The sequence below is a fragment of the Natator depressus genome, chromosome 14 (assembly GCF_965152275.1).
Source record: "Natator depressus isolate rNatDep1 chromosome 14, rNatDep2.hap1, whole genome shotgun sequence".
NCBI lineage: Eukaryota > Metazoa > Chordata > Testudines > Cheloniidae > Natator > Natator depressus.
The window spans coordinates 3,333,869-3,358,597 of NC_134247.1; the positions used below are offsets into that span (position 1 = coordinate 3,333,869).

The 24,729-nt window shown below is 64.3% G+C and overlaps 2 protein-coding genes across 4 annotated transcripts in view; one reads left to right on the forward strand and one right to left on the reverse strand.

Annotated features, from left to right (window-relative positions):
• Positions 1-4,244: 4,244 nt before the first annotated feature.
• On the forward strand, positions 4,245-10,267 carry BTBD17 (BTB domain containing 17). Of its 2 annotated transcripts, XM_074971014.1 has the most exons (4): positions 4,245-4,422; positions 7,242-7,518; positions 8,204-9,272; positions 10,148-10,267. In XM_074971014.1, the coding sequence occupies exons 1-4, from the start codon at positions 4,329-4,331 to the stop codon at positions 10,244-10,246; spliced, it is 1,539 nt and encodes a 512-aa protein (XP_074827115.1). In that variant the 5' UTR covers positions 4,245-4,328; the 3' UTR covers positions 10,247-10,267. The 2 variants fall into 2 exon arrangements, with proteins under 2 accessions (XP_074827115.1, XP_074827116.1); XM_074971015.1 differs by having other exon boundaries at positions 4,248-4,422; positions 8,204-10,257.
• An 830-nt stretch (positions 10,268-11,097) lies between these two features.
• KIF19 (kinesin family member 19) overlaps positions 11,098-24,729 on the reverse strand; it is a 29,244-nt gene continuing 15,612 nt past the window's right edge. The window contains exons 6-20 of one of the 2 annotated variants that reach the window (XM_074971009.1): positions 23,847-23,972; positions 23,102-23,296; positions 20,976-21,122; positions 20,479-20,601; positions 19,997-20,153; positions 19,449-19,623; positions 18,977-19,160; positions 17,978-18,248; positions 17,489-17,610; positions 16,872-17,029; positions 15,950-16,055; positions 15,286-15,382; positions 14,140-14,546; positions 13,598-13,742; positions 11,098-12,877 (exon numbers count right to left, since the gene is read on the reverse strand). In XM_074971009.1, coding sequence (XP_074827110.1) covers positions 12,726-12,877; positions 13,598-13,742; positions 14,140-14,546; positions 15,286-15,382; positions 15,950-16,055; positions 16,872-17,029; positions 17,489-17,610; positions 17,978-18,248; positions 18,977-19,160; positions 19,449-19,623; positions 19,997-20,153; positions 20,479-20,601; positions 20,976-21,122; positions 23,102-23,296; positions 23,847-23,972 — 2,565 coding nt within the window. In that variant the 3' untranslated portion in view covers positions 11,098-12,725. The remainder of the gene's footprint in view (positions 12,878-13,597; positions 13,743-14,139; positions 14,547-15,285; positions 15,383-15,949; positions 16,056-16,871; positions 17,030-17,488; positions 17,611-17,977; positions 18,249-18,976; positions 19,161-19,448; positions 19,624-19,996; positions 20,154-20,478; positions 20,602-20,975; positions 21,123-23,101; positions 23,297-23,846; positions 23,973-24,729) is intronic. The other variant, XM_074971010.1, reaches the window with a different exon arrangement.

The window sequence follows — 24,729 nt, forward strand, 5'->3', positions numbered from 1 at the left end:
GCACATTGGAGGCCGGGAGCAGAGGGTCCCCCCTGACCTGCAGATGGTGCCGTAGGCTCCCTGAGCACCCCAAGATGAGCTTCCACCTGCCTGGCAGAGCTTTGAGTGCAGCAGTGGCTCACGGGCTCCAGCGGGTCTCCTTGTTGAGGCTGGATGAAGCACTGCTGTCCGGGACTGGGCGCTAGCCAGCGTCCAGGGCCCTGCAGGCTCAGAGCAGGGATTGCAGGTGCAGAACCCAGATTCCTTTCCGCCTGGTCTAGATCACAAAGCTGCTGCAAGTGCCCTAAAGGTGTGACCGGAAACCAAGTTAGAGATGCCAGCGGCTGGGCCTGGGTGAGCAGGTGGATTTCAGGGGGGCCGAGCCGACGAGCAACCTGTTTAAAGCAAACCGAAAGAAGCTGGTTGTGGCCCCAAAGCGAGAGCAGCCAGCCAGGACTTTGCCCCCTTCCACTAACTGGGCTCCAGATCCCAGTGTTGGCTCAACGGGTGCCGTGTGATTGTGTGGACGGGGCCTGGCTGCCGTGGGCTGAGTTACAGAATAGCCCTCGCGCCCGCGAGCGGCACCAGCCACACGCAGCAGAAAGCGGGTCAGGCCCCTCTGCCCTGGCCCAGGACTCCCACAATTGTCCCTGCATTTTACACCAAGGGGACCCCTGCTCCAGTGCAACTCAGCTGAGTCCAGGTGGATTTCCCAGGTGAGTCTGGGCCCCCAGCCCTTGTTGGGGAGCAGTTTCTGGAAAGCTCCAAGGCAGCGGAGTTAACTCACCGTCTGTCTAGGGAGTTCATTACATCCGGGACCCCAAAGGGCGCCCCTCTCAGCGTAACTGCAACAAGGACTCGCGCCAACAGCTTATCCCAGGGTGCTTGCCCCCTCCCCTGCACTGCACGCTCGGCTGCCTCTGGGGTGGAGCGCAGCACCCTTGGCAGCACCCCGTCACTTTGGACAGCCTGGAGAAGAGTAGCAGAGCTGCAGGGTGACGTCCGGCCAGCGGGAGCAAGCACGGAGCCTGGCCGGAACGGGGGGGGTTCATACGCCGCCGGCTCTTTAATGGCCGCACAGGGTCAGGGACTCCTCCAAAAGTCAGAGCTGCGTGAAAGCGAGTGGTTGGCACTTGGGGTGGTGAAATCTGGGCAGGCCTGGCAGAGCCATTGTGCCTGCTCTGCACAGAGGCCGGGAGGGGAGGGGGCCATAACGGGCTGGCCAAGGGCTCCATTGTCTTCTGTTACTGATCCGGAGAAACAACTGGCCGGTTGCCAGTGTGGGGAGGGACAGGAAGGGGGAGCCAGGCGTGAAACGCACACCAGCCGGGCAGGGTTTTCACTTCACTTGGCAGCTGCACTGAAGCAGATGCCAGCTCTAATCCCATCAGCCCTGACAGCTACTCGATACATGGGAACGGGCTAATCTTCCCCACTGGCACCGGCCTGAACTGGCTGCTCATGAGCGATGAAGGTCACAGCAGCTGTTCGAGCAGTGCCCTGGGGGAGTGGGGTGCGTGTGTGTGAAGCATTGAAGCTGCTTTCTGTCCCCATCCCCGGCCCCAGTGTAATGTGACTGCCAGTAAAGGCACATTCTGCTGATCTTGCTGGGCTGGGGGGGCAAAACAGTGGCCCCCTTGAGCCAGGAGGATGGGTGTCCTTGTGGATAAGGCACCGGGCTAGGCACCTGCTCTCTGCCATAGACTCCCCGTGTGACCTTGGCCACATCACTGCATCGCCCTGGGCCTCAGTTCCCCATCTGTAAAATGGGCAGAATCGTTTGTATTAAAAAACTAGAACGAGGGCACCTATGAACTGGATTAACAGCCGGCAACCTGACAGGGCTCAGAATGTAACTGGGACCAGGGAATCACCATGGAGTGGGCGTGGTTCTGGTGGGGTCCCGCAGGGACCGGTTCTTGGCTCTTCACTACTTAACAGGTTTACCATTGACCCGGGAGAAGACAGAAACTCATCACTGATGAAGTTTGCAGATGCCACAGAAATTGGGGGAGTGGAAAATAACAAAGAGGCCAGGTCACTGAAAGAGTGATCGGCATCTCTTGGTAACCTGGGGACAAGCAAACAATGGGTGTTTTAATAAGGAGAAATGTAACTGTACACATCTGGGAACAGAGAAGGCAGGCCATGCTGCCAGGCTGGGGGGCTGTTTTGGAGAGCAGTGACTCTATAAAAGATTTTTTTGGGGGGGATCAGCTGAACGTGAGCTCCCGGTGCAACACTGGCCAAAAGCGCCGATGGGATCGTGGGATGCACAACGGGAATCTGGAGGAGGAGCAGAGAGGTTATGTCACTGCTGTTCCGGGCCCTGGTCTGACCGCTGCTGGGATCCTGTGTCCAGTTCTGGTGCCACAATTCAAGAGGGATGTGGATAAATCAGAGAAGAGCCACGAGAATGATCAAAGGGTTAGAAAACCTGCCTTGTCATGACAGACCCAAGGAGATCAGTCTATTTAGCTTAACAATGGGATGGTCCGGGGGGGACTGGATCCCAGTCTGGAGGTACCGACCTGAGGAACTTTGATAACTGGCTCTTCAGTCTAGCAGAGGAAGGTCTCACCCCATCCAGCGGCTGGACGCTGAAGCTAGACACAGTCAGCCTGGGAATAAGGCAGACATTTTTAATGGTGAGAATAACTAACCACTGGAGCAATTTCCCCAAGGGGGCCTGGTGGATTCACCATCACGGGCAATTCTGCAATGAAGATGGGATGTGTTTCTCAAACCTCTGCCCTAGGGATTGTTGTGGGGCAGGTCTGCAGGGGGTCAGACGAGATGATCACAAAGGTCCCGTCTGGCCCCGGAATCGATGACTCTCTACCTCCCATCTTGGTTCAGGCTGAGAGCTCAGTTTGGGGGCAGTGTCTGTGCAGCGTCTGGCACAACGGGGCCTCGGTCTCAGTTTGCTCCCGTAATACACAGAACTAAGTAGGAACGGAAGGGGCCAGGTGGCTCCCAAGCCCCTCTCCCTGCTCAGCTCGCAGCCCCACCGGGTAAATTGATACCTATTCGTTACCTGGCACTCACAGCGCACTCGCTGCTCTGCAGACAAGGTACGGCAAGAAGGGGCCTGCCCCATTGCCCCAGATGGCGGGGAGAGGGCTAAACGGTGGAGACCCAGGTGCCTGGCTGGCGGGTCTCCCAGGGCGCAGCAGAGGGGGACAGTTAGCCGTGAGGGGTGGAGGGAGCAAAGGGGGCTGCGGGCGAGGTGGGAGCTGAGTGGTGTGGGGTCTCCTGGGCACTGGAGTGGGGCTGGCCGTTGTCGGAGCTCTGTAGACTTCTGGTGAGCAGGAGCCAGACTGAGAGAAAGCTGGACTTTCAAATTAGCCACCAAAACGCCCCCCCCGATGCCAGGGAGAAAGCAGTGCCATCATGGCTGCCGGCGCCAGCCCCAACATGTGATCCATGTCCCGGCAGCCTGGGCCCGAGCGATGGACTCGCTGCGCTTTGCCAGCCGCTCCAGCAGGACACGCTCACAGGAACGTCAAAGCACCTTCTGTCAGCAGCTAGTGGCCCATCACCCGGGCAGGCTGGCATCAGGCCGCCGTGGCATCCATCACACCCCTTTCCCAGGTGTGCAGTGAGGAGACCCGTCTGCACGTCCCGGGCCCTTTTCTACCCGGGCCCGGGAAGGCGAGTGCCGTGCGACACCAGCGTGCTGGGCACAGTGCAAACGTTCAGCCGCCATGGGGGGCCAATTCCTGACCCTGGTGTAACTCTGGAGCGACTCTGCTGACTCTGATGGGGCCGATTCCTTCTGACCATGGTATAAATCAGGAGCAATGCTACTGAATCCAATGGGGGCCAATTCCTCTGACACCAGTGTAACTCAGTAGTGAGGCTACTGACTCCAAGGGGGCTGAGTCCCCGTGACCCCGCTGTAAATCCGGAGCGACTCTGCAGACTCCGATGGGGCCGCTGCCCCGTGACCCTGGTGCAGACGGGCACTGGCCCCTCCAAGCCCGCGGGGCTGCCCGGGCAAGCCGTGCCCACGCCTGGTGAGTGCAGAGAGTGGAATCAAGTGGGCACACGTGTGGGCATTTCGTGGCCCGCGCTGCTTCAGCGCAGGCTGCCTGGCGCTGGCGGGGGGTGGGGGGCCCAGGGCGCCCCAGCCACCCCGGGGACAAGCTGCCAGCGGGCGGGCGCGCCACCGTGCTGAAAGGGACTCAATTCACCATCTGAAGTGGTTTCCTTGGTAACAGCTGTTGTCCGTTTCCACCAATCAATGGCGCAGGGCTGGGAGGGTCAGTGTCCTACATAAAGAGTCAGGGAGGCACATCACCCGCTCAGTGCAGGGCTGATTCCCTTTGCCGGGTGCTGGCAGAGCCATGGCTGGGCTGCTGGGGGCCAGGCCGGCCGTGCCCCGGCAAGGGGGCTGCGGCTGGGCCACCTTGCTGCTGCTCTTACTCCCCGTCCAAGCAGGTAAGGGAGGGCGCCAGGCCGCTGAGAAGTGGGGGCAGCGCCGGGGACTGATGGGGGGTGGGGGGCCGGGGTGGGGCAAAGCAAATCGCTCTGGGGAAGGGAAAGCGGCTGCGCTGGCAGCTCTGCACAACCAAGCCTGCTCTGGGTCCACAGAACAGCCGGAGCCTGGGGCATCCACCTTGACCTTGAAGTTGCAACTTGGGCCATTCAGCTCTCAGCCAAGACCATGCCCCGATGGCGCCCTTGGGTGCTAGCGCCCCAGCTAGGCCCATTGGCGCGGCGAATCCACGCCAGGACGGAGCGGCCTGGCCCCGAGCTGCGGTGGGACGGGAACAGCCCCCCACCCCTCCGGCCTGGCTTGCAAGCAAATTGCTAATCCCCGCCCTGTTGGGCTTAGTGGGGAGCTCGTCTGTGCGGGGAAGGGTAATCCGCAGGATAACCGCCCACCATGTGGATTTAAGAGCTATAATAGTGGGCCAAATTCACAGTGGGTGCAAGCGGCTCCGGCTCCAGAGAAGTTGAGGCAATCGTGCCTGCCACGTAGGCCAGTGCCACGGGGCTGGGGGCCAGGCAGAGGGAGCGAATCCAAAAGAAGTGACAGGCCCTGCTGTTGGCGCTCAGAGGCCATGCCCAAGTTGGGGGCATTTCCTGCTCTCCGGATAACAGCCACAAACCCAGTCGCCGCTGGCTTTTCGGGACGGATCCACAAACAGCGCGAGTTTGCCAGAAGTGGCAGCTCTGGGCGCCGTCCCTTGAAGAAGCAATTCCTCCCCCCGGCCCGGCATTTCCTCCGTTCCTGGCTAGGCAGCAAGAGCAGGAAGCTGCTGGAAAGCAGTGAAGTGAAACTTGGCTCTGCAGCTGGGTTTAATTCATCCCCTTAGCGAAGTGGCAGCGTTTTCATTGAGTTAATGACAGGCTGCGAATCAGAGTCAGGGTGGCTGGGAGCCAGCTCCTTGGGCTTAGCAAATAGCCGCTCTGGTAGCCAGGGCCTGGGGAACCTCTCCCATTAGCTGGGATCACCTCTGGGGGAGCGGGCTTCTGGGTTGCCCGGCACCCAGGACAGCCAGCGCTGGGGGGCAGCCGAAGTGTGTGCCGTGCTCCCAGTCGCTCCACGGGGTGGGTGGCCAGTGAGCCAGTGGCCAAATGCAAGAGACTGGGGGCCTCTGGGAACAGGCCAGCTGCTTAAGCCGTTTCTTCTTTCAAGGGGGTTCCCAGCGGCTCAAGTGGGCCACCCAGGGGAAGGGCTCAGCTGTGCGGCAGGGAGCGGAACCGAAGCCCCCGAGTCGAGTAGCCTCTGGCTACCGGGCCTGGAATTTCCCAGCCAGCTGCCAGCCCTGCGCTGGCCTGAGCTAGCCCCGCGTGTCCCTGGGCCAGGGCTCGGATCCTGCCCTCCTGCACACACGTTACTCTGATCTTCTAGGCGCTGTTTCGGAGCAAGGGGCCCTTCAGCCGTCAGGGGGAGAACGAATCCGCAGCAAGATGATAACGTCCCAGGGCAGGTTTCTCCTCCCACTGCCCCATGAGAGACCCCTGATCGACACCCGCATCAGGGCCTGCGATCAGAGCCAGCTGGGACCCAGGCCAAGCCCAGGAATGGAACGGGTCATGATGGTGTCATGGAGTCCCCGGGCGATGCTCTGGAACTGCTCCCCATGAACCCAGTCAGGACTCTGGGGCAGTCGCCTTCCAGTGAGCAGCCTGTCCGCAGGGCAAACAGCTCACACGGCTTCCACCTTCCTGGGTCTGACCTCGGAGCATTCAGCATCCTCTGCCCCTCCGTCCGCTTCCCACAGCCAGTGCGCCCAGGCGGGGTCCTGGGGAAGCCAGAGGGTCCTGCCCCGCAACTCCGCAGTCAGACGTGACTCTCAGCCAGCCAGTAAAACAGAGGTTTATTAGACGACAGGAACATGGTCTAAAACAGAGCTTGCAGGTGCAGAGAACAGGACCCCTCAGCTGGGTCCATTTTGGGGGGGCAGTGAGCCAGGCAACCAAGTCTGTCCTTCACTCCATGTCCCAGCCAGCCCCAAACTGAAACTCCCTCCAGCCCCTTCTCCTCTGGGCTTTGTCCCTTTCCCGGGCCAGGAGGTCACCTGATCCCTTTGTTCTCCAACCCTTTAGCTCTCACCTTGCAGGGGGGAAGGGCCAGGCCATCAGTTGCCAGGAAACAGGGTGTTGGCCATCCTCTGTGTCCAGACCCCTGGACACCCCTGCCCTCCAGGGCTCTGCAATGATCATACACCCTTACCCCACCACCTAGATACTTAAGAACTGCCTAGGGGAAACTGAGGCACCCCCACACTATTCAGAGGAAACATTAAGAACAGTCCCACTTCGTCACAGATGGCTCTTTGTCGTTCCTCTCAGGGCACCAGGGGGGTGCGGGCTGAGTCTTTCGGGGCTGGGGAATGGCTGGATGAACTCCCGGGTCTCTTCCAGGCCTGACTTGGGGGTGTTTGTGTCTCACCTGAGAGAACCGCAGAGGGGCTGGGCCAGGGGGCCGTGAGCCCTTTGCGAGCTGTGCAGAGAGGCTGTGGGTTACAGCACTTTGTGTTGGGGGTTCCCGCGCCTGCCCGCAGCACCCCCATCACCTCCACTACTGTGCCCACAACCCCTCCTCATTCCCTGTGCCCATCCTCCTCCCAACCCCCTCCCGCCCCCTTCCTCCCCCAGCCCCATGTGCCGTTCCCAGCCCCCGCCAGCCATCGCCCCCAGGTGCTACAGCACCCATCGCCACAGGCTGGCCTGGCACGCGCTCTCCAAGAGCGCCCCCGCGTGCCCTGCCCCTGGCCCCGCAGTTCAGCGTCTGTCCCCCCGCACAGCCCAGAAGGCGGATCTCAGCGGCGAGGCCGCCGGGGCCACCCTTAACCACTCGCTGGCACTGCTCCACCGGCTGCAGGAGCTGCTGCAGAAGGGCAACGCCAGCGACACCACGCTGCGGGTGCGCACCGCCGGCTCCGACGAGGTCAAGGTCTTCCACGCCCACCAGCTGCTCCTGACCCTGCAGAGCGCAGCCTTCGAGCGCCTCCTGCACAACCAGACCGCGGTGACGCTGTACGAGCCGGCCGACAGCGCCGCGCTCTTCGAGAAGTTCATCAGGTGTGTGTGTGTGTGGGGGGGCTCTGATTGCCCTGGGCAGGTGCGGGAGGGGGGCACTGACACCCCTGGGCAGGTGGGGTGGGGGGAATCTCCTCACCCAGGGGACCAGGCCGCTGGCACCGCTCCCTCATCTGGAGAGAGGCTGGGCGCAGGGAGAGCCGGACAAGCTCTATGCCAGCCACACAATGAGCCAGGAATATACTGGCAGAGGGGCTGAGAGAAGAGAGAGGGAGGGAGGGCATCAGGGCTACAGGGCCCATGCTGCCAGGGAGCTGGGGTCAACCCCTCACCGGGGAGCTGGGCAGAGATGCCCTAGACCACACCAATAGTTTATTAAAAGATCAGAGATTATGCCAAAGAGACCTAAGGCTGGGATAGCAGGGGCTGTGGGTCGGGACTGAGGGGCACCGGCAGAGCTGGGGTGGGGGGGACCCAGGGTTGGGATAGCAGGGGCTGTGGGTCAGGAGTGTGGGGCACTGTCTGGGGGAGGAGAGCCCAGGGCTGGAATAGCAGGGGCTGTGGGTCAGGAGAGAGGGGCACCAGCAGGCCTGGATGTTGGGGGGAGCCCAGGGCTGGGATAGCAGGGGCTGTGGGTCGGGAGTGAGGGGCACCAGCAGAGCTGCCCTTCCCCGTTAGGTGTGGGGAGAGCTCATGCTGGGGGTGTTGGGTCACTCTTTGCGCCCAGGTATCTGTACTGTGGGGAGATCTCCATCCTGTTGCACCAGGCCATCCCTCTGCACCGGCTCGCTAGCAAATATCGCGTCTCCACGCTCCAGCGCGGGGTGGCCGAGTACATGAAGAGCCACCTGGCCAGCGAGTCCAGCCAGGGCCACGTGGTCGGCTGGTATCACTACGCGGTGAAGATCGGGGATGTGGGCTTGCAGGAGAGCTGCCTGCAGTTCCTGGCCTGGAACCTCTCGGCCGTCATGGGTGGCGCCGAGTGGGCCACGGCGAGCGCAGAGCTGCTGGGGCTGCTGCTGGAGCGCTCCGACCTGGTGCTGCACAGCGAGCTGGAGCTGTACACCGCCGTCGAGGAGTGGGTGGGCCGCAAGCAGCCCGAAGCCCCCGTGGCGGTGCAGCTGCTGCGCTCCATCCGCTACGCCATGATCCCCCCCGGCCACCTCTTCCACCTGCAGAAGCAGTCGGCGGTGATGGTGCGTCACTACGGCGCCATCCAGGACCTGCTCTTCCAGGCCTTCCAGTTCCACTCCGCCTCCCCCCTCCACTTCGCCAAGTACTTCGACGTCAACTGCAGCATGTTCCTGCCCCGCAACTACCTCTCCGGCTCCTGGGGCGCCCCGTGGGTCATCAGCAACCCGGCCCGCGACGACCGCAGCACCAGCTTCCAAACGCAGCTGGGCCCCAGCAACCACGACGCCAGCAAGCGGGTCACCTGGAACGTCCTCTTCTCCCCGCGCTGGCTGCCCGTCAGCCTGCGCCCCGTCTACTCAGACTCTGTCTCCGGAGCCATCCAGTCCATCCGGATCGAGGACGGGCGGCCCCGGCTGGTGATCACCCCGGCTATGACCAGCTCCGACTTCGCGGGCGTCAGCTTCCAGAAGACCGTCCTGGTGGGGGTGCGGCAGCAGGGGCGAATCTTCGTGAAACACGCCTACAGCTTCCACCAGAGCACGGACGAGCTGGCCGATTTCCTGGCACACGCCGACCTGCAGAAGCGCACCTCCGAGTACCTGATCGACAACTCCCTGCACCTGCACCTGATTGTCAAGCCCGTCTACCACTCGCTGATCAAGGTCAGGAAGTAGCCAGGTGGAAAGGTGCTGGGGACTGGCTGCTCAGGGTGACCGCCGTAGCCTGGCGCGCTGGGCCCGGACCCTGGAGGGGGCGGCCTGTGCCCCGCGCAGAGAACCGCTGAACTCACAAAGCTGGGGGTGGAGGGGTTCCTAGATAGAAGTGAATTAAAGCAGCGAGATTGTTTCCAGAGATGTTCCTGCAAGGGAAGCTCCACCCCTTCCGACTTCAGGGCCCCTCTGAGCTGGGCGGGGGACGACCACGATGCCACGTCTCCCCCAGGCCGGGCTCTCAGGGTGCTGGGAGGGTCAGAGCCTGCGGATACAGGCAAAGGAAGAGGTCCCGCCCCTTGGAGGACACTGAAAACCAAGCCCCTGAGTGTCTCCCTTCAAAATTCAACCTCCACCCCCCCCCTTTTAAAGCTAGTTCTGTTGTCCACTGTGTGCACCCGCCCCCCAGCTCCCAAGAGGGTCTGACACACGCTGTCACTCCAGGCTTCGAGCAGGGAGGGCTTGTCTGCACTGGCAGGATCCGCCGTGGGAACCAGCTGGGTCCCCACCCGACACTCACACGTGCTCTCCCATCACTGGCTCTCTGGGTGTCCCTCCAGGCCAGTCATCCCGGCTCCCGGCCAAGGCAGGCGGCACGGTGGGAGTCCCAGCCTGGCAGTGCTAGGGCAGGGCACCCCGGTGGGGGTAAGTGAGCTGGCCGAGGGAATTCAGAGCGTTCCCCAGGAGGGATTCGCCCACTCGGCTCCCCCGGTTCTGCTGCACCTTCTGACCCAGCTGAGCCACTCAGAGCCCCCCATGCTGCAGCACGGGACAGCCCGACACTGGGAATTCCCAGCATGCGTTGTGTTCGCCTCTCCTCCTTCCAGGGACCTGACGGACAGACAGACACCAGCTGCTTCTCTTTGTCCAGGAGGCCCCAGGCATCACCCGGGAGACAAATGCCACTTACATCAACTTCCAAATAAACAGCCGAAAAAGAGTCTCTGGGTTGTGCTGCTTTCAGGGGGGCTGTCTTGTAGCATCGCGGATGTTCCCTCTGTCGGGATGTCCCTGAAACGCTGCTCACAACAGGTAGCAGGGTGACCTCCGGCCTTCTGCCCCGGGGGCTTACAGGCCCCAAAGCCAGAAGGGACCATTATGATCCAGTCTGACCTGCCTAGCCCGGGTCAGAGCCCCTCACTCAGGGACTCCTGCCTGGAGACTGGCGCCTCTCTCTGGTTCTAACGGTTCCCACGATTGTGGGGGCTCTGAACAGTGGCAAGCTTCGCTGAGCCCAAATTGCTTCCAAAACACCCGGGTCAACGTGGCCCAGCTCATGCCCCAGTGAACATGGCAAACACTGGGCAGGGTCGCCTAGCACCGCACAGCTGGGAAGGGGGCCTGCCTGGAGAGAAGGCTCATTTACAGAGGGGTAATAAATGATGAACAGATGGTTCAGTTAACGGTTAAATCAACTGTCAGGATCCAAGAGGCTGTTTATAACCATGTGTAACGCCTCCCATCGCCGGGCTTCTGGAGCCACATGCTAGCCATGGCTGCTAGTGTCTAACCGGGAGTACTAGTTATTAACCCTTTATACCCAGAACCTTGGTATCAAGCGCCCCGCCAGCAAACCCCGCCCCGAGACACAGGGAGAGGTGACCAGCCAAGACACAGCGGAATTAAATGACTTGCTCAAGTCACACAGTCAGTGGCAGAGGCTGGAGCCAAGCATAGGGCTCGCTGCCAGCTGGCTTGGCCATCAGAGCGGGACTGAGCTGGGTACTCGCGCCAGCGTCCCCAAAGACAAGGAAAACAAGCAACCGAAGGCTGCAGAAGCACAACTGAATCGGGCCGTAGAATCTCAACAAATCACTTTTAAATTAGCCTTAACAAGAAGAATAAAAAACGTTGCCAGGTAAAAACCCCAGGTTCAGAGTCCCTGGACATACCCACAGAGACCAGGGCAGCCCCGCAGCCAATGGGCGAGACCCGGGTGCTGTGCAGGCACTGAGAGCCCCTGGATTGGGCCCAGCAGGGAGCCCCCCTGCCCCAAGCCCCTGTTGCTGCAGAGCTCCCAGGCCTGGCTGGAATCCTGGGCCATCCTAGCTGCAACACAAGGGCCTGATCCTGAGCACTGCAGGCCCCATTGGCCACGCTAGGTCAGGATTGGGCCCCGCCAGGTGAAGAGTTTGGCAACACGTTTTATTTACAGCGTAACTGAGCCAGCACCAGGGTGCACACGCCTCCTGCCTGCTGGCCACGCCAGGGAGATCCCCTCCCTGCCTCCACTCACCCCAGGAGCTGGGAGGGCAGGAGACCATTTTGGGTGCACCCCCTGCCCTCCCCACAAGACACTCGCAGACAATCCTCAGCCACAGTTGGCTCCGGGGGAGCAGAGCCGGGAGGCCCTGAACTCCCTATTGATGGTGCACACGCACTGTGGGTTTAATGAGGGAGGGCCAGGGGTGCCCCCAGCCGGATTCATGGCCACGAGCTTTCCAGCCACACTCCCTTTGCGGCAGGCCAGTCCTGCTGTTACTCTGCCAGCAGATGGGTGCTGCTGAGCACTGCGAGACCCTCCAGGGACTGGGAGCTGCAGCTCCTGGGGAGCAAGGGAGTGATACGGGGGGCTGGAAACCTGAGGTCGGAGGTGCAGACAGGGCACCAGTCCCCACGGCCTCAGAGAGCTGCAGCATCGACCTGCCGTGATGGGGCACCTGCGGAGGCAGAGCCCTGGGCACAGTGCAGCCGGCATGGTGGGGTAGCAGGCAGGTGTATATGGGTGGCAGCGGTCACAGGAAGCTCTGGGGTGCGTAGGGAGTGTGGCACCCTGAGCCCAGCCCATGCCTGGAGGCCAGTGGGAGGGGTGGGCGAGGCCAGCAGTCCGGAGGGAAGGCACCAGGGCAGCAAACCGCGGGGCTTGAGCTGCATGGGTGCTTGGCGTCCATCCACACGGGGTCAGCGGGATGCCCGGCGTGCCATTGCCCCCACCTGCCCCACGGCAGCTGGGGCGTGGAGCTGTGAACAGAGTGACCAGCTGGGAACAGGCGGCTGGCCGCCAGCCAAGCGACTCTCCAGAGGGAGCTCCCTGTAACCCTCGGCAAGGGGGACGCGGCGGTCTAAGCGCTTCGGATGGAGGGGTAGAGGGAACATGTCTGTAGGGCTGCAGAAGGGACAGGCCCCAGCAGCCAGGGCTGCGGGGCAGCCAGGAGGAGGGAGAGAATCATCGTCCACGAGAACCACGTTGGTAAACCCCTTTCCTCCTGCAGGCCCCAGGCCCTGCGCCGGCTCCACCCAGAGGAGCCCCCTTGCGCCCTGCTCTCCCGGCAGTCCCTGCAGCAGTCCCTGCAGCAGCTGGGCATGCCAGGCCTCCAGGACAGTCCTGCCAGGCTTCCCAAGCCCCTGCCCTCCCCGCCCCGAGGGCTGGGCCCTCCCAGTCCAGGGCTGTCTGCCCACAGCCCGTCAATAGCGCCGGCTCCTGCCGTCCTTGGCGTAAGCGTTGGTGCCGTTCAGCGTGATGTAGCTCAGGCGGGGGTGCTGGCTGGGCTGGGGGCCTTTCTTCAAGTTGCCGGGAGGAGGGAGGGCGAGTGGGAGAGATGCTGGGTCCCCCAGACCTGGGGGAGAGGGAAACAAGCTGAAGAGGTTTGCAAAGCGGAGCCCGGCCCCGATCCGGGTACCACAGCAGCTCCCCACCCTGGGGAACTTGTGCCAATGGTCCCTGGCTTCCGTCCTCTCCTTCCAGCGCCACAGGCTCGTTGCGGGAGGAGCAGAGAACGGGCCCATGACGCAGCTCATCCTGGGGGAGGGGTTGGACAGGCTGGACTGGGGATTTCGCTGCCTGCCGGCCTGGGGGCACCAAGTCTGGGAGCGGCGTCAGGGGACACCGCGGGGCCAGCAGAAGGAGCTGGAGGCTGCCCCCCGAGGTGGGGTGGAGGGATGCTGGGAGGGCAGCGTGGGAGCGGCTGGCCCTGCTGTGGGCCGGGTAGTGCCCGGTGTGTGAGCAGAGAGAGGGCTCAGCCTGGGGCACCCCGACTTCTGCCACAGTGGCTGACGGCGGGAGGGGCTGAGAGGGCCACTTGTGCCAGCCTGGGATATCAGGCCCAGTTCCAGCAAGCCAGGGTCCTGTTCTGCGTGCAGTGGAGGCCAGGACACCGGGGAGGCAGGACCCCATGCCCATGGGCTGCCCAAGGGCTGGAGCACGCTGTCACTGGCACCGAGGGGGATGCCCTGGCAGGAGTTACTGCGATGGCCCGGGCACGCTCTGTCCGGCACAGAGCCAGCGTGGGTAGCCCTGGCCGGGCGCCATGGCCCCAGCCAGCCCGAGGCTCACCCACCTGCATGCTGGCTCTGTGGGAGCCTCCCTTTGGCTTTGCCAAGCGCCCGGGGGTGTGGCGCTGGCTGCCCCCCCGCTGCCATCCTGTGCTCGGAGTTGCTCTCGAGGGGGTGGCACCGGGTTACGTTGGTCTTCGGTCCTGAGAGCTGCGGGGGAGGGGAGGGGGAGAAACGATCACAGCGGCTCGGGGGCAAAGCTCAGCCCAGGGGGCAGCTCGGTGACTTGACAGAGCCCTGGGCCCTGGATCCCAAACCCTGAACCTCAGATCCAGGGTTACAGCCGCCCCTGCACCCCGCTCTGTGCCAATGGGAGACGAGGGGGGAGACTATCCAGTCCAGCATGCAGTGCACTGGGGGTAAGCCGCAGGCTCATCCCTGCCTGACTTGCGCCTGGCTCCCGCAGTGGGAGCCCCATCCCCAAATGCACTGCCCCAGCCCCTCCCCTGGGGAGTCCACGGCTAGCGCAGGTGCTGCGGGTCTGGCCCCAAAGGGACTCTCCGGGAGCAGCTCCTAGGGGATCGGCTGGCGTGGGGATGGCACGTACCCCGTGGCCGGTGACCTCGAAGGACCTGGACCGTCGTTTCCGCCTTCTGCCGTCCAGCGACTCCTCCCTCTTCTCCAGCTTCTTGCCAGCCTCCTTGTGCCCCCGGAGCCAGGGCCCGGGGGAGTGGCTGGGGCAGGGGCCCTCGGCCCGCGAGGCCGTCTCCCCGGTGCTGCTGGACAGGTTGTCCTCGCTGGCGGCATGCTGCAGGCCGGGGCAGGGCGGGCGCCGGGAGGCGGGGGTCTCTGGGGAGAGGGGGTCTTCGCTCTCGCTCAGGGAGTACAGCGACAGGCTGCTCCGCTCCTTCATGGGCTCCAGCAGGTGCAGCCGGTCGGACTCCAGCACCCTGGAGCGGCGCCGGGCAGCCTTCACCGCAATGTTTTTGGTGCTGCTCAGGATCTCCCTGCGCTCTGCGAAGAGCGGGCACCGGCGTGAGAGAGCGAGGGGGGACCTGGCTGGGTGAGGGCGGGGGGCCGCCCCAGTCGCATGGTCCAGATCTGAGGGGGTTGGGGCCCTTCCTGACCCCCTCCGCCAGCCTTTCCCCCACCTGGATCTGCAAACTGGAAGCATCGTGCCCTCAGCCTCATCTTCACTGTGCCCGCGGTGCCCCTAACATCCGGAGGGCTGACGGCCCACGTCAGGAAAGAGATCCGTCCCCCAAGGGCTCTGCTGCAGCATTTTGGAGGGCGAGCACTGGCTACCCTGTACCCTGCGTTAGCTCCATGGCTGGGATCAGGCGGGCGGGGGTGGAGAGGGGAGGGGAGATGGCCCATTGCTAAAGCCTGGGCCAGACACTGCAGCTGGTGCGCGTGGGCAGGCAACGCTACACGTCGTAGGCTGTACCACGCTGGGGGCCTGAGCCTCCCTGCCCAGCCCCCTATCTCCCCACAGTCTGGGGGCCTTGGGGATGGGATGGCCCCAAACCGAACCTAAGAGCATCCCAGATGGGGGCAGCGTGCAGGACATGACCCCCCACCCCGAGTTTCCCAAAGCCCCTGACTCTTAGGGCTCGGGGGGGGGGCTCTAAGAGGCCCCAGTGTGGCTGGCAGGAGCCGTTTGCCACCATCCTGGCACCGTCTGTGCCTTCCCTTCCCCAGAGGAGGAGGTGACGGCACAACCCGGCCCCACCCCGCGCCGAGAGCTCCTCACCTCTGCGCGTCAGGGCGACGTCCGAGCAGTTCTCGCTGCTGTCCGGGGAGGAGTTGGGGGGGCTCTCCAGGCTGGCCAGGCTCCCCCGGTGCAGGTACTGGGGGAGAGACGGGAGGTGAGCGCGTCTGGCCGCTGCCTGGAGGAAACACCTGCGCGCTCTGCACTCACTGCCTGCCCAGTCGGGCTGGGATAGGACCGGCCAGGGCAGGGCAGGGCAGGGCAGGGCAGAAAGGCGGTAAAAAGCCCAGAGCCCAGCCCTGCCCAGAGTAAACCCAGAGCAACCCCAGACCGACGCCAGGCAGCGTGAGCGGCATCTGGCCCAGAGTTTCCATTGGATTTTTCGGTTATGAATCCCGCACACTCGGTAACCGCCATCGAGCCCAGAGCCACGGCGGGCCGGGTGCTGCACAGACAGTGAAGAACAGCTCCTGCCCCAAAGAGCTCCTGGGCTGAAGAGCCCAGGCTGACAAGGCAGAAACCGAGGCACAGTGTCTTACCCAAGGTCACCCAGCAGGCCAGTGGCGGAGCCAGGAGTAGCCCCAGGACTCCTGGCTCTGTGCAGCACTCCAGCTACTAGTCAACGCTGCCTTTCACGTAGGCGTGTCCGTGCCCTGGGCCCCTGGCACCTCCCACACCGGGGCCTTTCCCACGCTGCCCCACGCACCTCTTGGGTCACCATGCCGTTCACGTGGATGGGGGGCGGGGTCAGCACAGCCGAACTCTTGATCTGCCGCACCCGAGGGCTGGTCCTGAACACCTGGGCCGGGTCGCTGCCGGAGAGGGACAGACGCCCGTCACACCCAGAGCAGAGACACGGCACAGAGCGAGGGAGAGTGCTGAATTCACGTGCGCGGGATGTTGTGCTGAAAGCGGCCAATGGCTCCTGCTGGTGGAGTCTTGGATCCAAAGCCAAGCCCAGACCTCAGGAAAGCCAATGGCTCTGCCGGCTGCCCTACCGCAGGCTCAAGGAGGAGCAGTCGAGCCCGTCTATCTAGGTGGGGCAGCAGGAACTGGAGCTGGCAGGTCAGAGCCGAGATGCATGGCAGACATTTCCCTAGCTGCAAACGTGGGGACTAGGCCAGGGGTTGCAGCCCGGGCGTGGCAGCAGGAAGCCAGGAGAAGCAGTGGCGTGACACGGATGGGAAGCAGAGACGGAGCTGCTCGGGCGCAGAGTGGCAGGAGGGGCGGCCGTGGGGGTTTCTGAGCTAGGAAGCTGCCAGCTGCTGTTTGTTTCTACTGCGGTCGGGGGAACAGGACTTTTGTAAATGAACAAAACCATTGCTGATATCGTGTCCATTTCTCCTCCCAGGCGCACACGTCAGGGAACGGCTGTGGCTGGGGGGGCAACAAGGAGGTTCCCTTTGCTCTGAACGCGCCCCCCCTGCCGGCTCTTCCTCTTTGGGCCTGGCAGCCTCCTCTCTGCCCACCTGCTGCATCCAGCCTCTCGTCACTCACGCCTCCCCCAGGATCTGCGGGCAGCCGGAGCCCCAGGGCTGGGTCCTGAACACAGACACCCACGTGTGCGGGACACTCCCTGGGCCGGACGCGTGGCGCTCGGCCCCTCCTGCCCCCAGGCGGGGCCCTACCTCTCTGCGTCCAGCACGAGGGGCGGCAGGGCCTGCCTGCGGGAGTCACGCCGCAGCAGTGGCTGGTGCTCCGAGCCCAGCGTCCTCACGCTCTCCTGGTCGGAGTCCAGGGCGCTCTCAGCAGCCGGGAGGTGGGGGATCTTGGGCAGAGACGTATCCTGCAGGGGAATCAGCTGCTGTTACGTCCAGCCCAGCCGCCCTGCGGTTTAGGGGTCCCCTGGGGGGTGCTGCAGGACACAGCCTGCTGGCTGCAGCTTCTCTGCCCTTCACTCACCGGTGGATTGGCCTTTGGGGGGCTCAGTATGGAGGGGTTTCCTCTAGCCCCAAACTCCCTCCCCTGGAAAATTATCTTGCTCTCTGATTCCCCCCTCCCACCAACACCCAGGCCCCCCCAGCTCCCCACTGTGTGTGTGCTGCTGACCCCCCAGGGACCACATCTGGGGGCTGGAAGCCACACTCACTTTGCCTGGGTTGGAGCTGGTCACCCCCTCCTGTGCCAGGGTATATGAGGGCCCAGAGAGCACCCAGGGACCCGCTCTGTTTCCAAAGGGCTGAGTGATGTCCTGACCCCATGGGGTGTGAGCCGAGAGGGAGGGACCAGCGCCCCCCACAGGTACCTTCAGGGCTTTGGCAGCCACGCGGTCCAGGCTGGCAACCCGGTCCAGGCTGCCCTCCTCCAGCTCCCGCAGGTAGATCTCATACAGCTCCTCCAGGTGGTGCGGGACTGAGAGGTGATATTCTGCCAGGGAGAGGAGTAGATGGAAGTGGGGGGTCACAGACTTAGGGGAGCACCCCCAGACCTACCCAGGGGCAGCCAGCCCTGCATTAATCCTGACACACAGGTCCCTGGGCCAGAGGCGAGCCTGGGGCCGGGGGAAGGGGTTTGGGCCAGGCCAGGAGGAGATGGGGGCGCTTGAGTTGACATGATCATGCCGCGACGTGGCATCCCCATGACATAGCCCCGCTGCATGGCAACCCAGCCTCGCCTCGTCACGACATCGTCGCGTTGTGATGCAACCCCACGGCGCCGGCTGCAGCAGGGGCGCCAGGACCCCGCAGAGCCCCCCCAGGATCCCCCAGCCCCCAGGGGGGGCACACTCCCGCACCGTGGATGATCTGCCTCTGCTGCTGGATGATGCGGTCGCAGAGGCTGCGGTGCTGCTCGAAGCGCCGCACCACGTAGTCCTTGTGGCGGATGACGCCGTCCTTCAGCAGGGCGCTGGACTGCATCTCCGTGTTCTCCAGCTCCAGCTCGTGCACCTTGCAGAGCAGGCTCAGCACCTCGCGCTGCTCCTCCGAGCTGATGCGCCGAGGCAGGACCTCCTCCAGCCGCCGCCCCCGCTGGCGGATCTCCCTGAACCGCTTCTCCAGCTCCGCCTGCGGGTGCAGAGCAGCCCAGGGCCCCGTGTCACGGGCCTGCCCACATGACCAGCCTGTCCCCAGGGGTCACTATGGAATGGACTGGACCCCTGGCCAGATGGACCCCGGCTTTCCCAGCCCTGGGCGCCCCCCCCGCGACAGCTCTGCTGGTGCCCCTCAGTCCCGACCCACAGCCCCGGCTATCCCAGCCCTGGGCTCCTCCCCACAGCTCTGCGGTGCCCCTCCTGACCCACTGCCCCCTGCTAGCCCAGGCCTGGATGCCCCACATCCAGCTCTGCTGGTGCCCCTCAATCCTGACCCGCTGTAGCCCCCACAGCTCTCCTGGTGCCCCATAATCCCAACCCACTGCCCCTGCTACCCCAGCCCTGGGCACCCCACCCTCCAGCTCTGCCAGTCTCCCTCAATCCCAACCCACTGCCTCTACTATCCCAGCCCTGGGCTCCCCGCCCACCAGCTCTGCCCCTCAGTCTGAACCTGCAGCCCCGCTGGTGCCCCTCAGTCTGAACCTGCAGCCCCCCTGCTATCCCAGCCCGGACCATTTCTGACCAAAACCTGGCAGTCACAACAGCTGATGCCAATCGAGCGGTGGGGCAGGGGTGGGCTGTGTGTTGGGGCACCCAGCCCTGGGCTGAGACCCACCAAGCTAATTTCTCCCCATCAGGCCCCAAAGCCCAGTCCCACAGCACCTCCCCCCGAACTCTCCCTCACCCCCCCATCCCAGGAACCTTTTGCTTGCGCAGCTTCTTCTGCTCCCCCATGAGGGCGGCGATGTTCTCCCTGGCCGAGCTCACTTCCTGTGGCTCCGGCGCGTCCGGCTGCTCATCCCCGGTGTCCGAATCCTTCTCGCTCTCTTCCTTCCTCAGCTCCTCCCTGCACTTCTGCACCCGGTGCCTCTTCTCCTGTTCCCAGCTGGAGTCGCCAGGGGAGAGCGCGAGCGTCAGCCCCTGGCAGATTGCAACCTCCTGGGCCTTGGCTATGCCCAACTGCTGACACGTGGCGCTCCTCGCCCACTGACAGGGCAGTAAACCTGGCTGGGCATTACCTGGCTATACTGGCTAGCCCCTGCCGGCTGCTGAGCCAGGGAGATCTTCTCAAGACGCCCAGCCCGGTAGGCCAGTTACACAGGGAGGGAGGAGGTTTCCTGGAGCCCCAGTGACACCCCGGCTCTCTGTGGGGGCTGGGCAGGGCTGTGCTTACTCCGCAATGGTCAGCAGGTGCCGGGTGCTCTCGATCTGGATCTCCATGTAGCTGTTCTCCAGCTCCATCAGCTGGCGCCGCAGGTCCATCTGCTCCTGGAAGGCGCCGATCAGCTGTTCCCGCAGCTGGTCCATCTCCTGCCGGTCGCAGAGGGAGCTGTGGAGCTGCACCTCGGCTGTAACACACGAGGGGTGGGTTTGGTCACTGCGGGGGCGCCTCCTGCCGGATAGGGCACGTACAGAGCAGCCGCCGTCCCCAGGGCATCGCACGCATGGGGGCATGCAGGGATCCCTCCTGGGTCATCAGAACCGCCCCCCACCGGCTTGGACATGACAACGCCCAGCTGCCCTCCAGCAGGGTGGGGGCACGGCCGCCCAGCTGCCTTCTGCTGAGGAGAAGGTGCGGCCGGGAGCCCAGCACCTGGCTCCGGCGGAAGCAGGGAGTGGTGCCAGCTCGGTGTGGGGCAGTGTGATCGGGGCAGGCGCAGCCCGTGCCCCATGAGCGGTGACGGGCCTGGCAGCGGGGAGGGCCGGCCCAGCCGGCGTTACCTTGGATGTGGCGGATGTCACCCCGCTCGCCCCGGGCCGGGCGCGGCCCCTGCGCATCGATCTTGCACTTGAGGCGCTGGATCTCGCTGCGCAGGTCCGAGATGATGCTGGTGTACTGGGCAATGTGGTACGAGACATTGAGCAGGTTCCGCTTCACCTGCGGAGACGGGGCGAAGGGTCAGCGTGTTGGGGAGGTGACTCCAGCCAGCACTGCACCCCGGCTGCTCTTGGGGAAGGGGGGCAGGTCTCTCCTAGAAGGCAGGAGGGCGGGGTGCTGGGTGCCCAGGCAAGGGGGAGGATCAGGATGCCAGGTGCCCCTGGTGGGGGAAGGGAGGGCGGGGCACCCGGTGAGAGGACAGAGGGTGGGGTGCTGAGTGGGGGAAGGGAGGGTGGGGTGCCCGGTGAGAGGACAGAGGGTGGGGCGCCGGGTGGAGGAAGGGAGGGCAGGGCGCTGGGTGCCCCGGGCCGGGTGCCAGCAGTACCGTGGTTTTGATGCTCTTGGCGCGGTCGGCGTAGGTGAGGGTGCTGCGGGACTCCTCGAAGGCGCTGCTGGCGGGGCTGATGTGGGCGATCATGACTGTGCGGCTGTTGCCCCCGAGGGAGTCCTGGCGACAGAGGATCGTGGGGCTGGGTGTCCGCCAGGGCCGGGGGCTGCAGCCCTATCCCCAGGCCTCTGCCCCAGGCACTGGAACCGGAACGAGCTGGGCCCAGGCCCGTCTGCCTACCCCCAGCCTGGCGCTAGGGGCCTGCGCTGTTCTGGCCCCTTAGCCACGCCGCGGTGGTCCCGACCTCCCGGCACGCACGGCACCCGGGCTGACGTGGGCCGGACCGAACTGTGCAGAGTTGGAGCCGTGTCACTCACGCTGGGGTGCTCCAGCCCTGGGCTCCCTCCCCCGGCCTGCACCCCAACTGCCCACTGCAAGGTGCTGCTGATCGCCCCGCCCTGGCCAGGGTCCGGCGGGTGCCCGTCCCGCTGTACCTTCAGGAGGCGGGTGAGCTTGCTGTCGCGGTAGTTGACGTACTTGGGGGCCCCCTTGTCGCTCAGGGCGTTGATGCAGTTCCCCAGCGCCAGCAGCGAGCGGTTGATGTGGGCTCCCTCCTTCATCCTCTGCCCACGGTTCTGGGTCTGTGGGGGCAGGGCAAGGGTGTGAGGCAGAGATTCGGGGCCAGCCCTGGGGGAGGGGCACGCGGGGCTTTGTGCATGGCCACTCCCAAGCACACCCCCGGCTTGCAGGCGCCTAGCAGCACACGGAAGAGTCGGCTTGGACATGACAACGCCCGGCAGAGCGACAGGGGCTGGGCGGGCGTCGGGGAAGGCGCGGCTCAGGGCGCGGGTTCAGTACCCACACAACAGCTCCCACTGGGGCCCTCGCCGGCACCCCCTGCAGGGCATGGCGCAGCATGGCGTGGCCAAGGGTCCCACTCCTCCACTGGCAAAGCGCTCGTGACTAGGGGTGTTTGGCTGTTTGGAAACATCCATTGCCCCCCCCCACTACTTAAATGGTCTTTTTTCTTTTTAAAGGAGAGAAAATCAAAGGCAACAGCCCAGCTCTGAGCACCAACAAGCCAGTGCAAACAAGCAACCCTACAATAACAAACACACACGCAACCCTAGATAACAAATCAGTGTGCACAGCCCAGTGCCCACAAATGACCCGACAACACCACCCAATACGGCTTGTGGGCAGCGCTTCCGTAACATCTCCTAACCCGGCGCTTGCACTGCCCCCGCAGGCGCCACCTGTCCACAAGCCGCAGGCGAAGCTACAGCATGAAGCAGCCAGGAGTCCAGGCTGGGAAAGGGAAAGCCGAGGTCATCTGACCTGCCCCCCTGCGGGAAACTGCCAGAGCCCCCCTGAAACACACGCTGTGCCCAGTACATGGAGTGTGGAAACGGGGATTGGTCTAGAAGAGGGCCAATCCCAAGCCTGCGGCACTAGGGGGCGCTGTGAGCTTGACTAAACCCGGGCAGCACCAGCTGGTGAAGTCCATTGTTCTGCCTGGCACCAGGACTGCGTGGGCAGAGCGGATCCGGGAGCAAGGGCTCCAGTCCCCCACGCAGCCCCAGGGAGCACAGGCTGCAGCCGAACCCGGCACACATAGTCGCGTAGGAACATGGCACATGAGGGACCTACCCCCAGGACTGATCCAGCCCCAAAGCTGGTGACTCCGGCCGTGGGCACCCCACGCACAGCTCTGCCAGTGCCCATCAAACGTACAGTCTGACCCACGGCCCCCTGGAAGCGCCAATCACCACGGTCTCTAGGGGCCGAAGGTATCCATTGCTGGCACACCGAGTGGGAGGCAGCATGTGTGTTATCATGCCCGTCGGCCTGACCGACCCCTGGTCCATCACCCACCTGTGCTGGTGCCACTCAGTTCCGATCCACTGCCCCCTGCTAGTCCAGCCCTGGCTCGCCGGTGTACCCGCAGCACAGCACACCACACAGGGGATGTCCGACCTAGACCAAGGTGGATGCATTTGGCCTGCCCAGCTTCCTGGGCACTGGGGTGGGTTCTTTGTCCTGCCTTTTGCAAGTTCCCTCTCTCTCCATTCAGGACATGGAGGGGCCAGGGCCAGCCCCACCCCACAGACTTGGGGGGCCCTGGCAATTTGGGGGGAGCCATCCCTTGAGTGGAGCTCCTGAACCCTGCCTTCAGCAACTGATCATGTCGGAGCCTGTCTCCTGGCCTCAGTGACCCCCTCGCTGGGATCTGCAAAGCCCCAGCTCCCAGAGCAGGGTCGTTGGCCCTGTCTCACAGTCGCAGCAAGGGAACGTGGCTCGACTGTGGCCCCACAGCCAGGCCGCAGTGACGCTGGGGTTAGAACTGCGCCGTCCTGGCTCCCAGCCCCATGCCCAGACCACGAGGCCACGTCCCCTCAATGCATCACGCTACTGCCACGTCCCCAGGACAAAACCTGCTGCAGCACCCAGACTGAGCCTCTCCACCCCACTCGAGAGCCTGACCCCGGCATGTGCCCACATCGCTGTACATTCACCCTCTTGTTGCCCCTCTACCCCACAGTGCGTGGAAGTGTTCTCCCCTGTGCACCAACCGGCTGCTGGCACCGCTGGGCTGCCCCCCGGAACCCCCTCCCCATACCTGAGATGCCCTCTCGGAGCCAGCCAGGTCGATCATGAAGAGCCGCCCCACCCGCACCTCCTGCATGATGTTCCTGATGCGGGGCTTCTGGCGGACGGTGACCTGCAGCACAGCGTGGGACCGCGACGACGTCTGGTTGGCGGCCGTGGGCTCCTGCATCCTCTGCTTGTTCCCCTTCAGCAGCAGCTGCATGACCTGCGGGGCGGCAAGGGGGCGAGAGGGCGATGGTGGGCGGGTTGAGAGGGGGGCAGAGTGGGACACAGCCAGTCGCTCTGCCACCCAGTCCCTCCAGCACCCAGCTGCACGTGGCAGCCTCGCATCTCCGCTGGGCACCCCTGCAGCACATACAGCCTGTGTCCCTGGACGTTTGTTCCCCTCCACCCCCCAGCCTGCCATGCCAGGTCAGTGCGCACCCCACCAGTGCCCTAACAGTGTCCCTGGGTTTCGTGGCCCCCCTTCGCAGGATGTCACTTCAGCACCGCGCCAGGTGAGGGGAGGGCTGTGGGGCCGCGCCGGGACAGCACGCTGACAGGACTCGGAGGAGGGGACTGCCGGGCAGGGCACTCATGGCCAACAGCCAAACCACGGCTACTCCAGACCCAGCTCCGCTGGCCTGGCACCCAGGCAGGGGGCGAGTCTCTAGGCTCCTACGCTAGAGGCCAGGAGAGGCTGTGTTTAGAGGGGGCTGGAGACAAGGGGAGCTGCAGGATTAAAAGTCGTGCCGGGGTCTGTGCCCCACGCTCACCTCCTTGGCGTTGATGGTGGAGACTTCCGTGATCCCCGCCACCTGGATCACTCCCTTGGCGTCCTCCCGCAGCTCCAGGAAGCCCAGCGACGGGTTGAGCAAGTCCCGGATCATCTCGTTGTAGATCTAGTCGCAGCGGGAGGGGGTTGGCATGGGGGAGGGAGAGCGGCAGCCAAACAACCCCCCTCTATGTCTTTGGCCACGGCAGGGGTGAGCTGCAGGAGGCTGGCATGACATTTTTCCCCACCCCACCCATTTGGGCTGGCCACACCCTGCAGCAGATCACCAGGGAGCCCAATGCACCCTCCACAGTCAGCCTGGCTCCGCTCCCCATCAGCCCTGGCTGCCTGGCTCTTGGGATCAAGCCCTGCCATGCCAGTGCCCACAATGGGGGCCAGCGTGGAAAATGCCAAGGAGGGGCCTCACCTTCCCCCAAGCCAAGGGCACCCCTGCCTTCAGGGGGCCAGGCAGAGTGCCAGGCGGCAGCAGGGAAATGCAGCCGATATTCAGGGAAGGGCCAATCCCCCTCCGCTGGGCGTTGGCAGCTGTTGGGCTCCTGCCCTGACTCTGGGCAGCGTCTTGTCTGGGCACTGACAACGGCTGGCGAGTGCTGATGGTTTAGAGACCCCAGGGCCCCAGATCTGGATCAGGCTCCCAGCCCCCCACACCACTGGGGCTGAACAGCTCAGAGAAGGAACAGGAGGGTCCTTTGCTCCTTGGCACCTGTGAGCTCCCTCAGGCCCAGCGTCTGCTCCCCACCCTGCCCCGTAGCGCTGCCCCTTAGCAGCCCTGCCATGAGGTTCCAGGAGCTGGCACGCTGCCCTCAGCCCTGACCCTCCGGACCAGGCCCGCGGCAGGACTGGGCTGGGTCCCGGCTGCACGA

Bases quoted from the DNA above. Each gene is read 5' to 3' on its own strand.
- BTBD17 (XM_074971014.1), top strand. From the start codon at position 4,329: ATGGCTGGGCTGCTGGGGGCCAGGCCGGCCGTGCCCCGGCAAGGGGGC. The intron at 4,423-7,241 runs GTAAGGGAGGGC...CCCCCCGCACAG, and splicing joins CTTACTCCCCGTCCAAGCAG to CCCAGAAGGCGGATCTCAGC. The intron at 9,273-10,147 runs GTCAGGAAGTAG...TCCTCCTTCCAG, and splicing joins TCTACCACTCGCTGATCAAG to GGACCTGACGGACAGACAGA.